A 14,868-nucleotide genomic window follows, 5' to 3' on the forward strand; every position below is an offset into this window, starting at 1 on the left:
TCTCTCTCTCTCTCTCTCTCTCTCTCTCTCTCTCTCTCTCTCTCTCTCTCTCTCTCTCTCTCTCTCTCTCTGTCTCTCTCTCTCTCTCTCTCTCTCTCTCTCTCTCTCTCTCTCTCTCTCTCTCTCTCTCCATCCTTCCCTCCCTCCCTCCCTCCATCCCTTTCTCTTTCTCTCTCTCTCTCTCTCTCTCTCTCTCTCTCTCTCTCTCTCTCTCTCTCTCTCTCTCTCTCTCCATCCCTCCTTCCCTCCATCCCTCTCTCTCTCTCTCTCTCTCTCTCTCTCTCTCTCTCTCTCTCCATTCCATCCTCCCTTTCTCCATCTCTCTCTCCATCCATCCCTGTCTCTATCCCTCTCTCTTTCCACCCTCCCTCTCTTCCTCCCTCTCTTCCTCAGGCCAGCTGCATGTACACGGTACACTGTTGGAGTTCATATACCCAAACGGGTTTCCCTTACTTTGTGTGTATGAAGTGAAGCAAAACGGTATTTGTCCCCAAAGAGGCAATTGGTTGTGCAGCAGTATAAACAATACAAACAGCACCACAATACACACATAATGTCATCAGAGAATCATACAGTTGTTGCGATGAGTGAGGTGAGAACTGACCAATGCATGCACAACTCAGTAGAGCAGAACATGATGTGACTCTGCACCCTCAAGTGTCTGCGAGAGGACCCTAGTATTACCCTAGTATTACCCTAGTATTACCCTAGCATTCCTTCTCCCGTGCCTTGCGTGTCTGGATGCCTGAGCTGCAGTTCAACTCATGTCTGCTGGCCAACGTACATGTTACATTTAGTCATTTTAGCAGACGCTCTTATCCAGGGACATTGCTCCCGAGGCAAGTAGGGTGAAGTGCCCTGCCCATGGACACAACGTTTGGCACAGCCGGGAATCGAACCAGTGACCTTCTGATTATGAGCCCGATTTCCTATCCACTCAACCATCTCACTCCCATCTCACGTGTTCTCTGGTATCAGACACCCGTCTGGTCAAATGAGTCGCAGTGTGACGGCTCGGCCAAGTTTTCTTCTCTTGAGGGGAATCAATACTTGATCGTTGCCCTTGAATGAGACACACACACAGTCTCTCAAACAGTCACGCAAATATATTGTTTGTGATGTACAGTACAACACTGTCAGGGATCAATAGCTGACTATGTGATTGCTGTCCCCAAGTCTCAGAGACCAATTAGCACCCCAGGATATGAACTGGATCAGATAACCTCTATGGAGAACATTGTATTGAACAATGTGTACATGAAATATTAACTCATTTACTGTAATAGTTTGTGTTTATTGTTTACTCTGTTGTCTCATAAACACCCCGGATTTGCATACCCACATATATATAGAGCCAGATTGTGGTAGAGAAAAGATTTTGGGAGACGAAGATAGAAACAAGGGATGAGAGAGAGGGAATGATGAGAGAGAGAAGAGAGAAAAAGAGAAAGAAAGAGACAGAGAGAGTAAGAGAGACAGAGAGAGAGAGACAGAGAGACACAGAGAGAGAGAGACAGAGACAGAGAGAGAGAGAGAGAGAGAGAGAGAGAGAGAAGAGAGAGAGAGAGAGAGAGAGAGAGAGAGGGGGGCGTCATGGTCTATCAGGGTTAGAACTCAGAGAGAATGTGTTGGTCAGACAGATTGAGAGAATGAGCAGGTGTGTTATGATGAGAATATTTGGTTAGAGGACTTGCCAAATTGTGCATTCTAATTGGCTGCGAGGAGTGTGATAGACTGGGTTGTTCCTCCCCCTGGCTGCTTGGTGAGTGTGCATGTATGTCTATGTGTGCATGCGTAAGAGAGAGAGAGAGAGAGAGAGAGAGAGAGAGAGAGAGAGAGAGAGAGAGAAGAGAGAGAGAGAGAGAGAGCAGACAGACAGACTGGGAGCCACAGAGGCTGTCTCTAACTCTAGCCCAATGAGCTCGCAGCCCTCACACACACACACTCGCCTCCACACACACATGCTTTCTGTGCCGGCTCAGACACTGGGACGCAGAGAGGAAGGAAGAGGCAGAGCGGGAGAGTGAGAGTGAGGGAGTGAGAGGAGAGAGGAAGAGAGGGATCGGTAGTGTGTGTGTGTGTGTTAGTCAGCACCATGGCTTCAGACCATTGGCTTGCAGCTCTACTGCTTCTATGGACTACATCACTACAAGCACTGGCCACCGCGGGAACTAACAACAACAACAACAACGAAGGTAAGGTTACATTGTGTACGTGTGTTTGTGTGTGTTTGAGTGTGTGTGTATAAGTTTGTGTGTGTGTGTTTGTCTGTCTAAAAACTGAGTGAATGAATAACAATTCCTTTGCATGAAAGCAGCATGAATTATTTGTGTATTTTGCCATCAGCAGGAATTAACATATGTAAAGACAAATTTTGATACAAGCCTACTGAAAGTTGCTCCCCAATACAAAAAGCTGTTATCTCAGTCTACGTTTTATGTCCACACTGGTTGATTATGTTTGCTTGCATATGCTGTCACAATTTGTGGGATTTTTGTTTGTGTGACTGAGTGTGTGCTTTCATTTGTGTGTGTGTGTGTACATGCATATATGCTTGTCTATCTGTGTGTTTGTCTGTGTGTGTGTGTGTGTGTGTGCGCATGTTTGCGTGTGTGTGTCTATGTGTGTGACAGAGCATCTGTCCTCTACCACAGTTTAAAGCTCCCACCAGTCTTCACCACACGGGTTATAACAATGAATTGACAATAATGATCACCATAACCATTCAAATGTGGCATTGTATGCTTGGAGAGAGGCTGAATGGTGTGTCCTGGGAGAGCCCGAGTCAAACAGGGACAGCACAGGATCTGAGGTTACTGCCTGACTGAACACCACCACACAGATACCACACTCAATCCTCCAATAAAAATCCAAGTTGGTCGGTAATCGCTTTCAGCCCCTGGTCTCATTGAGAAGTGCATGCGTTTGTGTGAGGAAACTTCAAAAAGCATTACACCAGAATCATCGTGTAACCCCGAACATAGTGAGGTCACCTCAGAAACACAAGGTTCTTTTTACGTCTCTCTGTCTCATTCTCTTGTCCTCCATCCTGCCATCCCTGTGACAAAACAGCCTTGTTGTCATATGGTAAACTAATGTCACTCATCCTCATTGTGCCCTGTTGTCCTCCAGAGAGCTGTGTGTGTGTGTGAGTGACAGGGTCCGCGTCCTTGTCGTGGGTCCTGTCTCCTGAGACTCATAGCGGAGTCATCGTTGGTGCGGCTGCCAGAGTTCTGGCCCCACTGGCAGCATCAGTTTAACACCAGAGAGAGAGACCTCAATGAGGGTGAGACAGGAGGGGCTGTGGGGGGGAGACAGGAGGTACTGACTCCCTAAAGGTACTGACAGGAGGGGAGGGGCAAAATGTCGCACTTAATTCCACTTGCCATTTTGATTGAATTCTTTAGTGTGTGTGTTGCCTCTCTCATTGCCTCTTTCCAGTAGTTAAATAAGATTACATGCTCCTACAGTTCATGTTGCTGTGTATGATCTAGTCTGAAACATCGCCATTGCTGCTGAACTCGCAACCCGCGGTCCCCCTCCTGCAACGGATGGTGGTCGGACACACACACGCTCACAAGCAGGATGGTGGACTGACACACACACGCTCACAAGCAGGATGGTGGTCTGACACACACACGCTCACAAGCAGGATGGTGGTCTGACACACACACGCTCACAAGCAGGATGGTGGACTGACACACACGCTCACAGGTAGGATGGTGGTCGGACACACACACACGCTCACAGGTAGGATGGCTAGGCTACTTCACACGCAAGGTTACACACATTAGTAAGCACAGACACACGCAGAGTAAAATATTTATGTCATGACATAGACACAAGTGTGTTATTTGTAAGCACACATGAACATCTGCTTAACGTAGAGATTACAGTAATGTAGTCACTTAAGTTTGTAATGGGCTCTGATCTACATTCAAGATAGAATCCTTAAATCATTCAAAATAAAAACAGTTATGTTTATTTGGCAGCTCAGTTGAAATACCTTTTTATGATATGTGACTTGTCATGTGGCAGTAATGTCAATTACACATTTTCAATTACAATATATAAAATGTAAAATGGATTCATTTAGACGCTTCCATTAGTGATAATGGATTCCTTACGTCAGTTACATCAGTGAAACATTTCATACTTGCCATATTTTCAGTTATTTCATGTACCATTTAAAAATAATTGTGCATGACAATAACTCTATGATACAAAACGAATAAAAAGCAGATTCGTCCTCTTAAATTTTGTTATAAAATATTCATCTTTAAAAACCCTCTTGGTTGAATGTCAAAGTGGCTTCTAAAGAAAATTGTTCCTCAAAATTAATTTAACTTCTTGCTTTAGTTTAGCTAGGGGGCAATTACAAATATTTCAAGTATATGGAAATGAAGATAACCTTTGAAAGGAAAGTTAGAGAAAAAAAGAAAATGTAATATATGGAGAAAGATGTGGGCTCTCTGGGAAAACAGGCGGCCCTCACTCAACCCTCTGACTAGAAGAAAAACTCAAATGTGATGCTTACTTAACACACACATCCACACAGGCACAAACACAGACTAACACTTCCAACCACCAACACTTTGGCCAAAAACAACAGTGAATGCTGATTTGGTTTGATTTGTTGAGTCAAACTCAGTTCCAATTGCTGTAATTAAAAGGATAATTTGCTATCTAACTGTGGGAAAAATGTGATGATCTACTAAATTATCTTTTAAGGGCTCAGTTCAATATATTTTTTAGTTTTCTAGTACCATACTGAACATTTTATGTCATAAAACAAAGGAAAAATGTAAAGAAGATCATCCACAAATGTCTTAAAATGTACATAAAAACCTAAGGAAAATGCTGAGCTGTCATTGCTTGTGCAGCGTGTTTCTCTGTGCTGACACATAACATTTTGGACGTGTCTGTCAGAGTATGTTATGCGCACACATCCAACTTGAATGCGTCTCTAACAGCAGAAACAATGTTGGAAATCCAGGCACAAATCCCCTTCCACCCTGGAGACACAGTAATACCACAACATGATTGTAGAATATCCCTGCTTCTCTCTCTGTCTCTCTCACTCTCATTCTTTCTCTATTGTGTTCTCTCTCTCTGGCTTTTTTACCTCCTCTCACAGACAGTGTACAATAAATGGTTCATATATAAGTATATAAGTACACTATATACTAGTGTTTTGGAATGAAACCACGTTTCACCAAGTTGTACAAACGTTAAAAGAAGAAACATCTTAACCACAACAAAATCACATGAAGACAAACTCTGAGGAATTGTAAATAGTGACATGAGTGTTTTATATTTAAAAAATCTACAAATCTACATTCATCTGCAGAAAGTAAAAAAAAGAAAAATAATTGTAAGGCAAGTATAATCAAACCACTTTACTGTTCTGTTTTGTTCTGTTTCAGCAGATCAGCTGACACATGAGAACAGCTGAGAATAGTTTATTGCTATTAGCTAATGTTATCTCAGTTATCTCAATTTGCCACGAGAAAACACTGTCTGACTGAGTCTTAATAATCTTCTGTAATCTACTGTTTTATGCTAATTAGCTTGTTCATGTTCTATTTGTATGCAGTACATTCAATCTACAACATTTTAGACAAATGCGGTTTAACACAGAAAATAAGTACAAAAAATAGACTTTGTATCGGGTTTCAACAATCCAAACTGAAGTCCCTTTTATGTACAAATCTCCACCTGGCACTGATGCATAGTTTGTTGAAGTCTGGATGTGATCTGTCCTCTTTTCTCTGGCGGCCCATGTGTGCTGGTGTCCCTGATCCCACCCCTGAGTGCCGCTCTGTCTCCTGCAGCCGGGGAGCTCTCCTTGCAGGCCCCGGTACTCTGAGACACCACCTACACCATGTAGAGAAGGAAAGGCATACCTAATGAGGATGCTCACTCATTAGTAACTCATTAGTATAGGATTACTGCATTTCCCAAGAGTCTGTGTGTTTGTGGATGTGTGTTTGTGTGTTTTAGTCTCAATAAACTTAGCAAGTGCTTTTTATCTAAAGACATAGAGGGGAATGGGGGACTGAAACCCTCGATACACACTGCCTTGGGCTGAGCAGGATAGGAACCCATGGTAAAGTGTGCAAAAGACACACTACAGGAATAATACCTTATCACAGTGAACCACCCAGGAGTGGAGAAAGTGGCTGAGAAGTTGTTGGTAAACTGCAGAGTCTGGATATGTTTAAACTAGAATTACCATAATGAGATATCTAGAGTGTGGAGATTTGCAGTTGCTCAACAAAGTTGTGCTGCATTTTTCAATTAATCTATGAACAATAAGAGGTCATTCCTATCACAGAGATAAATCAGCTAAAACCCATATGTAAGCAACATTAATGCTACTTCCAGACAATGGCGTTTTTACCTTACAATAATCAAAGACTTTCTAGATTTTGTACTTGGGAACATTAATGTTTGTGTTAGTCACAGCATGTGGAATAATGACATTGCCACTTTCCTGGTCGTCTTGAACATGTCTGAACTTGTAGTTTTTGTGTTGTCCGTCATCAAAGAAAATGTAATTCAAAGTATATTTAAGTGAAAACATGGAGATAAAACACATTGAAAGTAAAATGAGAGATTAAAGAATTCATGAGAAATGGAGGAAGGTAAATTGTTTGCTACTGCATTATTGTCTGGCATAGTATCATATGGAAGTGTCCTTACTGTGTGCTCGCTGGAGCATCTCTCCTCTGCATGGGTCTGATCAGATCAGCCTTGTAAGGACTGTCAGTCAGAATATGCCAGAACTAATAGATCAATACAAGCAGGTGTTCAAACCTTCCAGACCTGTGGTTTATCCCTGATTCAGATGGGCCTAAGAAGCCTTGGACTCTCCTGAGATCTCTCCCCCATTACCAGAGGCTGCGGCCAGGTTGGGCTGAGTTCAGCTGCCCTGTGCCCTGGGTATACTAGCCAATGCTGCTTGATAGTGCTGTACAGTTGTTAATTTATTTATTGGCCCACCTAGCTTGTGGGCTGTGAGATGCTTCACTCTGTCTGTTGGAGAGTGAGGCGGAGCGATGGTTGGCAGCGGTTTGTGACAGCTCCATAATGGGCTGCTGTAGTGGTTGTGTTAACGCATCCCTCCTGGTGGGATCACTGTGATGTTCCCTTCATGGGGACTGATGAATGACTGAGATCAGGCTGTGGAGAGACTGACTTGTTTTATGTTTCATAACACAACACTGAGAGGAAAATACCTCACATCGCCTAAATGCAAGAAACACTTAAAAGTATGAAAGAAATGGGGAAAAGTATTTTTGGGGAAAAAAGTATATTAGTAGCTAAATATGAATATATATATATATATATATGTATATATATATGTATATATACATATATTTATACATTAAAAGACAGCAAAAGAGACTCACACTGAGATAAAGCAGAGAGAGTGGAGAGGGAAAACATGGCATGTCTCTTAAAAGTGTCTCTCAGTCAATTCGTGAGTGTCTTTATCAACAGCGGCGGGCAGTGCCTGCCTGATAAATCGTGGCTCTCAATTCCTCTCAATCCATTAGAGGATTTAAATGTTCATTAAGTTTAATAGAAGACTAGCGGAGGTCTAATACTCTCTGATAAATGCCGGCAAACCTGGCAACCCGTGGCAATTGCTATTTTGCCAAGGAAGGGAGCCAGTAATAAGGTCAAACAGAACAAGCCGTACCCTGCTTTCTTCTTTGTTTGCATCCTTACAGTAACAAACTCTGTGTGTTCGGATAGTAAAATGCAATATGTAGAGTCAATGATTATGTATGGCTGAAGACGCTCTCTGCTAACCTTGCTGTTCAGATATGATGTAGTGATCCACAAAGCCAGTGCGATCCACAGTGATGGATCTCTTTCGCTCTACTGTCTCCACAAGGAAATAATACATTTTACAGCCGGTAATCTGGCCATAAATCACAGGCCTAATGTGATTAAGATGGTGGAGAAGGTGGATACACACTTCATCCAATAAAGACGTTTTTGCACATACGCACATGGACATTCATGCAAACACTTAGACAGATACACACACACACACACACAGACCTACACACACACACACACACACACACATGTACTTCGATGCATGCGTGGATACATCTGTGCACAATGATATTAATGCTTGCCACATGCAAACCATTTCTCTCGACCGAGCCAAAGCATTTATAATGCATAGTCTATACACAGGCTCGGAAGGATGGAGGGAGGGAAAGGGTGGAAAAGAGCTGAATAAATGAAATCAAGGTCTAGAATTCTGGAGGAAAGGATTATAAATCTATTTCACACTCTTGCATCAGTGCTTGGCCTCTGAGTTACCTGGTGGCCTGAATTGTCATGGGAATGACAAACGGATCCTCTGTTTGTCTGGTCGAGGGCTAGATCCCTCGCTCCACTCATCTGTGAAACGACAGGGTCTGTCCTTATGATAGGGAATGATCCATCCTGTGGTCCTTTCAGAGATCGCAGTCCCACTCCTCACACCATCCCTCTCCATCACAGATCCCAGTCCCTCCCTCTCTTCGTCGAAGGTCTCAGGACATGAGGGAACATCAGGTCCTGATCCAGGATGCTACTGCAGTACCAGCGTGGGTTCCTCCATTTACACAATGACTGGTCCATACGGTCAAAAGCAGAGGACTTTATTTCTGACACCAACTTTTAAGTTGATGACACCAGTGGTGTCTCCTGCGGGGGGGGGGGGTGGGGGGGGAGCACACACGCATTAATCTGACAGTGTGTCACCACACACAGGATAATAGTTTATCCTTTGTTACGCTTCAGTGTTCCATCTGAGTTCCATTTGTTTGTGTTGTTTATCCCCTGGCTGTGTTTTATCAGCCTGCCTCCAATAACAGCAGGCGTCTCGCCGTGTCACTGTGTCACCATACGGACAGCTGGTGACTGCGTGAGGTAGTGCAGTCAGGCGTGCAGCATCAGGACTTGGACTGCGCGGAGGAACATGCACACGCGCGCGCACACAGACACGCACGCGCTCTCACGCCTGTACACGCTGCAGGTTCCAGTCACACACACGTCCATGCATGAGAGCATGTCGACAGACAGGAACGGAAGCATGCATGGAGTACATGGATCCTGTACACGCGCACACACACACACACACACACACTCCAAGAAGAACAGACTAATGCCCATGAGACATCGAACCCTCTCTGAGGGCATGTGCAACACTCGTCAATAGACGGCAGATTTAACTGATGAAGGGTCTTCATTCGAGACTCTGAGAAATGATGAGAAGATGAAAGTCAGTGAAAGAGAGACACAGCCGTTCCCAGGTCTGAATCAATCTGACAGCACCGGGCCTTGAGGGGAACGAGAGAAAAAGGAAATACATTGAGAATAACTCATCTTATTTATTGATGAGGAACCTAGACTGTGGACAGGATGAGAAAGAAAAAAAGATATTAAGACTGGAGAGAGAGCAGTATCGATGAAGCGTCTCTGTCAACTGTCTATTCTTTTTCGCTTTCTGGACTTGCTCTACCTCCCTCGATCTACAACCAGGTAACCCACTCCTGAACTCCCTTACTATAAATCAGTAAAGCAAGTTTCTACTTTGTTAACTGTCCTACTGCTTGAAAACCTGTACACCTGGTCACTGTGAGCTCAAATCTGCGTGGATGTCCCAACACAGTGGAATGTGTCTTCATTATCTATCTGGTTGTTTGCAGATATTGTATCCTCCTTCCTTCTTTCCATCACTCCCCCCATTCCGCGTCTATTAATAGTTTTGCACACCTCTCCTCCTCTCCTTCTTTGCTCCATGCTTCTGTGGAGGTTTTCCCCTGGGCCCCAAGGCCTCGACGGCAGTGTGCCCAGCAACACGCTGCTCTCTCTGGGGAGATACGGAGCCTCGCTGCCCCTGTAGCCTACTCCTTCTCTATCCTGCAGCAGGGCTAATGGTATGCAGCCAGAAACAGAAAGAACTTCGTCTCTGTACGTTTGCAATGACTATTAAAACAACATGAATGAGAGCCAGTGCCTGTACTGGAATAGGCAGCTCATGTATAGAGACATAGTGTTGGCTTCTACACATGGCAGAGAAGGAACGATACACTCAGAAAAACGAAACTCAACTTTTTCGGCTAGACTAAGAGGAGCAGCAGCTTTAAAGCTTGTTTTTCTCTCTACCTATCCAGATGTCATGTCAGCAGCAAGAGACGGCACACTTTGTTTTTGGCTTTGTTGAAAGCGGGCAGCGATTCATAACGGTATTTAATAATGCTGGAGTGTTTTGCTGTCTTGTTCTCCCAGATCTGAAGAGTGTTTTCTAATGGAGGTGTGTGAGCACACCGGCCTGTGAGGCTACTGTTGTTGATTCTGTTTACCACCGGGCGCTCCAGGGAATCCTCGCCTCACTCACAGCTGAGACATGAAATGTTTGGGATGAAAACTCGGGTTTGGGGGACGTCTCTATCAAAGAGGGGTAAACTGATTCCCTACAGACTCCTCCTCTGTTTCTCTCGCTTCTTCCAGCTTCTCTTCTCTGTCTCCTTCCCTCCTCCTGTTTCGGAGTCTCTTCAGGACAAAATGCTTGGGGGATGGCAGTGTGTGCCATTGGAGGGAGATGGACAGGTGTATGGGGAGAGGAGTCTTGAGAGATGAGAGAGAGTGAGGCGCCCTGATGGGGTAAGGGTTTACCAGTCGAAAAGAGATTCACCAGAGAAAAGAGGATGGAGGGATGCTGGTCCAATAGGTAGATGAAAGATCTTTGGAGGGGGTACAGTCGGTGAAAGGAAGGATGTTGTGAGTGGGGTCCGGACAAACATAAAAATGGGAGAGCGATATGAGCAACTGACTGATCTGGAGTGAGTCTATTAATTGGTGTGCTGGGAATAGGTGTGGAACAACAAAGCCTTTTAAAAACTAACGTCGAAACGTCGAAAGTAGCACATTGCTAACTAGCTGTGTGGGTCTGCAGCTGTGGGGTGGGAGTGTGTTTGAGGCTGGTGGCGGGACTTCTCTCTCTCATCTCTCAGAAAGCTTTTATGGGCTCCTCTGGTAGGACGGCTGGAGAGGAGTGTTCTGGAGGAGACAGACTCGTTAGAACAGGGAGGTGTTGATGAGATAATTACACAGCTGGCACGGACCCTTTCCTAGGATGGAAGTGTACTTGAGTGCCTGTGTGTGTTCGGTGATGTCCCTGCTTTATGTGGGACTCTCTGCGGGTAACACAGGCAGGAGCTGATCCACGCCATCAACCCAATGAATGCTTGGCCTGTGTCACAGATTGGTATTCAGGAGCTGGCAAAGTGGAGGCCAGGGAAATTTATGTTTGTTTATAGGAGCCAGATCTCCGGGTCTATCATTGCTTTCCATTCTGTTTTAAATGCACTTTTGTTGTTTTGCTAGCTGGAGTCGTACGCTGCAGGCAATAAGTGGAACTTCTTCCTCCTCTCCATGGCCCATAATTCACCTCTGTCTGGAGACACTCAGCCATGCAGCCTGCTGGAGAGGGGGCTGGTTTGGAGTGGTGTGGGCCCAGGCAGTTCCAGACTGTAGCCGGCCACTGATTTGATACATGCACCAGTCCTGAGTTAGCAGCCGGAGGCTCACACTTGAGCTCCACGCACATATCCACACACACAAGTTCACACACACACACACACACACACACGCACACACACACACATTGTTGTGGAGCGAGAGAAAGTAATGGCCAGGAAAAGTTGACCGCTGCCCTGGGAAATATGTTGCACGTCTCTCAGCGAGCAAAAACAACCTTACTCAGTAGGCAGCCTTTTCATTTGGAAGAGAGAGAGAGAGATAGAGAGAGAGAGAGAGGGAGGGAGAGGGAGAGGGAGAGAGAGGGAGGATGCGAAGGAGAAAGAGGGAAAGGGAGAAGTGAAGGATGATGAGAAGGAGGCTGTCGTGTGTTGCTGTTATGAACTCAAAGCTTTGAAAGATGAACAAACTCAATTTCAAGCCCAGATTCCTTGAGGAGAAACACTCTATTTCCTCAAGCTATGGCTTTAACCCTGAGCAAAACAGCACATTTGTGCAGAAACCTTCACCAAATATATTACGTTTGCACAACCACAGACCAATGCCACTGTGCAATACTGTATTATACAATAGTCACATTTGCCTGTGATAAGCTATATTTATTTACATCCAGCAACAACAGCATCACCAATATGTTAATTATTGTCAATTTGCCATCTTATTGGTGTCACTTCAGAGTGTGATGGCAGCCAGCCTGCAGAAGTATAAACTGCAGTGTACAGTCATCATTTAGACAGCCCCTGCAATTTTACACACCACTTCCAATGTCTTCAAAGTCAGAAGGATTTTTCATTTAAGTAGAAATTAAATTAATACCGGTGGGACCGCTCAAGTATCTTCAATAGCTTTGGCGTGAGTTGATGTCTCACACTCTGATAGGGATATTTGTCTTTTTTTCCTGATTTAATACAAAGCAGAATTCCCTCACGCTGCGATGCTTGTCACACAATTATTATATCCAGTCACATTCACCTGATAGTTCCATTATGTCACTTTGGCAGGCTGGACTAACACTCAACAGCGTGTAATTGTGACATCCATTTGTGACCTTGGATGGAATGTGGGACCAACGCATCATCACTGTGAGACGATAGGACAGAGGCACCCTCAGGGGGGAGAGGGGAAAAGAGTGATGACAGACGGAGGGAAGGAGGAAAGGAGGAGAGCGATGGCATGGGAGAGAGGGAGGGAGAGAGAGAGGAGAGCAATGGCAGAGGGAGAGAGGGAGGGAGAGAGAGGGACGAGGAGAGCAATGGCATAGGAAGGTAGAGAGAGAGGAGGAGAGCAATGGCAGAGGGAGGGAGAATGGAATCACGAAGGGGAAGGTGGCGGTGCCATCTGTCTCTATGTTCTGACCCACTGCCCTCCTCAGCGCCCACACGCCCAAATTAGGACCATCTTCACGCCAGCTAATTACATCACGTGTGAGAGGGACGGAGAGAGGGAGAGGGGGAGAGGGAGGGAGGGAGGGAGGGAAGGAGGAAGAGGGAGGGAGAGGGGAGGGAGAGATGGAGAGCAAGGTAGAATATGAGTTTTATTGAGGAGGCAAATGGAAAAATGAACCATGAAAAAAAAGCAATGGGAGGAAGGGCAACGGAGAGAAGGAGGGAGACTGAACGAGAGAGGGAGGGATGGAGGTGTGAAGAGGCTTGATAAGCTCATTTTAATATGTGTATCAGCTGACAGCAAACCCTGGGGACAGGCCTCCCTTCCTCTGTTTGAGTGTGTGATATCAGAAGGCAGGGAGCACACACACACTTCAGTCAGGGGAAGGAATAGGCTCTCAGGATTGCTTACTTAGGGTTCCTTATAGCTTGTTCTTCCCTGTGGCTCCCTCCCAGAGCCTGATGGGTGGGGTTGTGCATTGGTTTGATCGACAACCCATCGCACACCATGCCCTTGACTGTCGGCAGAGCTTCCTGACTGGCTGTTTCTAATTACAGACCCCATAATGCTTCACACCTGGAAAACAAATATGTAAATAAACAAACACTGAAACAGAGGACAAAGCAGTCCCGCGTCTCTTCTCTTCTTGCCAGTCTCTTTAGCTTGTCTCTACCCCCCCCCCCCTCTTTTTCACCTTCACTTCCTCCTCGGTCTCTATTTCCTCCCCTCCTCCTCCCCTCCTCCCCTCCTCCCCCCCTCCTCCTCCTCAGTCTCTATATTCCTCCCCTCCTTCTCCTCCGTCTCCATATTCCTCCCCATCACCTCCTCCTCTCTTTGTCCTCCTCCCCTCCTTCTCCTCCCCTCCTCCTCAGTCTCTATATTCCTCCCCATCTCCTCCTCCTCTCTTTGTCCTCCTCCCCTCCTGCTCCTCCTCCTCTTGTGTTCAGAGAGCTGAGCGGTGGCTCAGAGGGTAAACTGGGTCAAGGTGACATCACCTGCCGTGACACTGGGCTTGGTTGCTGTGACGACCGTCCAGCCTCATCTGTCACCCTGTCACACAGGTGTGTGCGCGTGGGTCTGCGTGTGTGCCTGTGTGTGACACAGACACTGGATCAGGTATCCCTGTTAACAAGAACACAGAAACAAATGACAAACACACATCAATATTGCGTCATTGCCAATGTAATCATTTTGCTGTTTTTGTTTTGCAGTGAACCTACTGGACACATCTTCCATATCAGGAGACTGGGGCTGGCTATCATATCCTTTGCATGGGGTAAGCTGCCTTCTCAAACTACATGTCCAGTTGGTCCATGTTCTTACATGTCTTGTCTTCCGTCCCATGTCTGATATTTAAATCGTTAGCTCCAAACATTGCCTCCATTCTGTGAAACGACATGGTTTTGTTCTGTTAAACCGTTCCAGTGAATTGGTCAGGTATATTAGGGGGGAAATGGGTTGTGTAAGTGACACTAAGATCTAATGAGATGCTGTCAGTCTGTGGGACCGGTGACGAGATGTGCTCGCTCTCCATCTCTGACCCTTCTGGCTCTCCCACTCCTACTGACGGAGAGAGAGGGAGACGGGGGGATTAGAGAGGGATTGAACAGGCGAGGGAGGAGGCAAAAGGGAGGGGTCGGATTGTCATAAGGGCGACAGAACGTCAGTTAATTAGCATAACGCTGGGTGATGATGCATGGGGTATTGAATTAGCGACACCCACCGTGATCCTAGCAGCAAGCCGTCACCACCCCCGCCTCCACCCGCCACACGCTCCTGTCACACACCTTACTATAGAGATTTACCCAGCATGCCTCACTCCCCTACCAGGACACAATTACCCCAAGCTTGCCCACATCACAGGATGTGATGCAATTAACTCTAAGCCAATCAGCGGAAGGTGTCTTGTTTTCCTTTTGATTGGTTGAG

At 45.7% G+C, this 14,868-nt stretch overlaps 1 protein-coding gene across 1 annotated transcript in view; it reads left to right on the top strand.

Annotated features, from left to right (window-relative positions):
- Positions 1–2,029: 2,029 nt before the first annotated feature.
- Positions 2,030–14,868, top strand: part of epha8 (eph receptor A8) — a 41,056-nt gene continuing 28,217 nt past the window's right edge. Inside the window, exons 1-2 of the mRNA XM_084704605.1 lie at positions 2,030–2,195; positions 14,151–14,215. Of these exons, the coding sequence (XP_084560731.1) occupies positions 2,096–2,195; positions 14,151–14,215 (165 nt within the window). The 5' untranslated portion in view covers positions 2,030–2,095. The remainder of the gene's footprint in view (positions 2,196–14,150; positions 14,216–14,868) is intronic.

Source organism: Hypomesus nipponensis, chromosome 9, assembly GCF_054491055.1.
Source record: "Hypomesus nipponensis isolate SF chromosome 9, ASM5449105v1, whole genome shotgun sequence".
In the NCBI taxonomy this organism is placed as follows: domain Eukaryota; kingdom Metazoa; phylum Chordata; class Actinopteri; order Osmeriformes; family Osmeridae; genus Hypomesus; species Hypomesus nipponensis.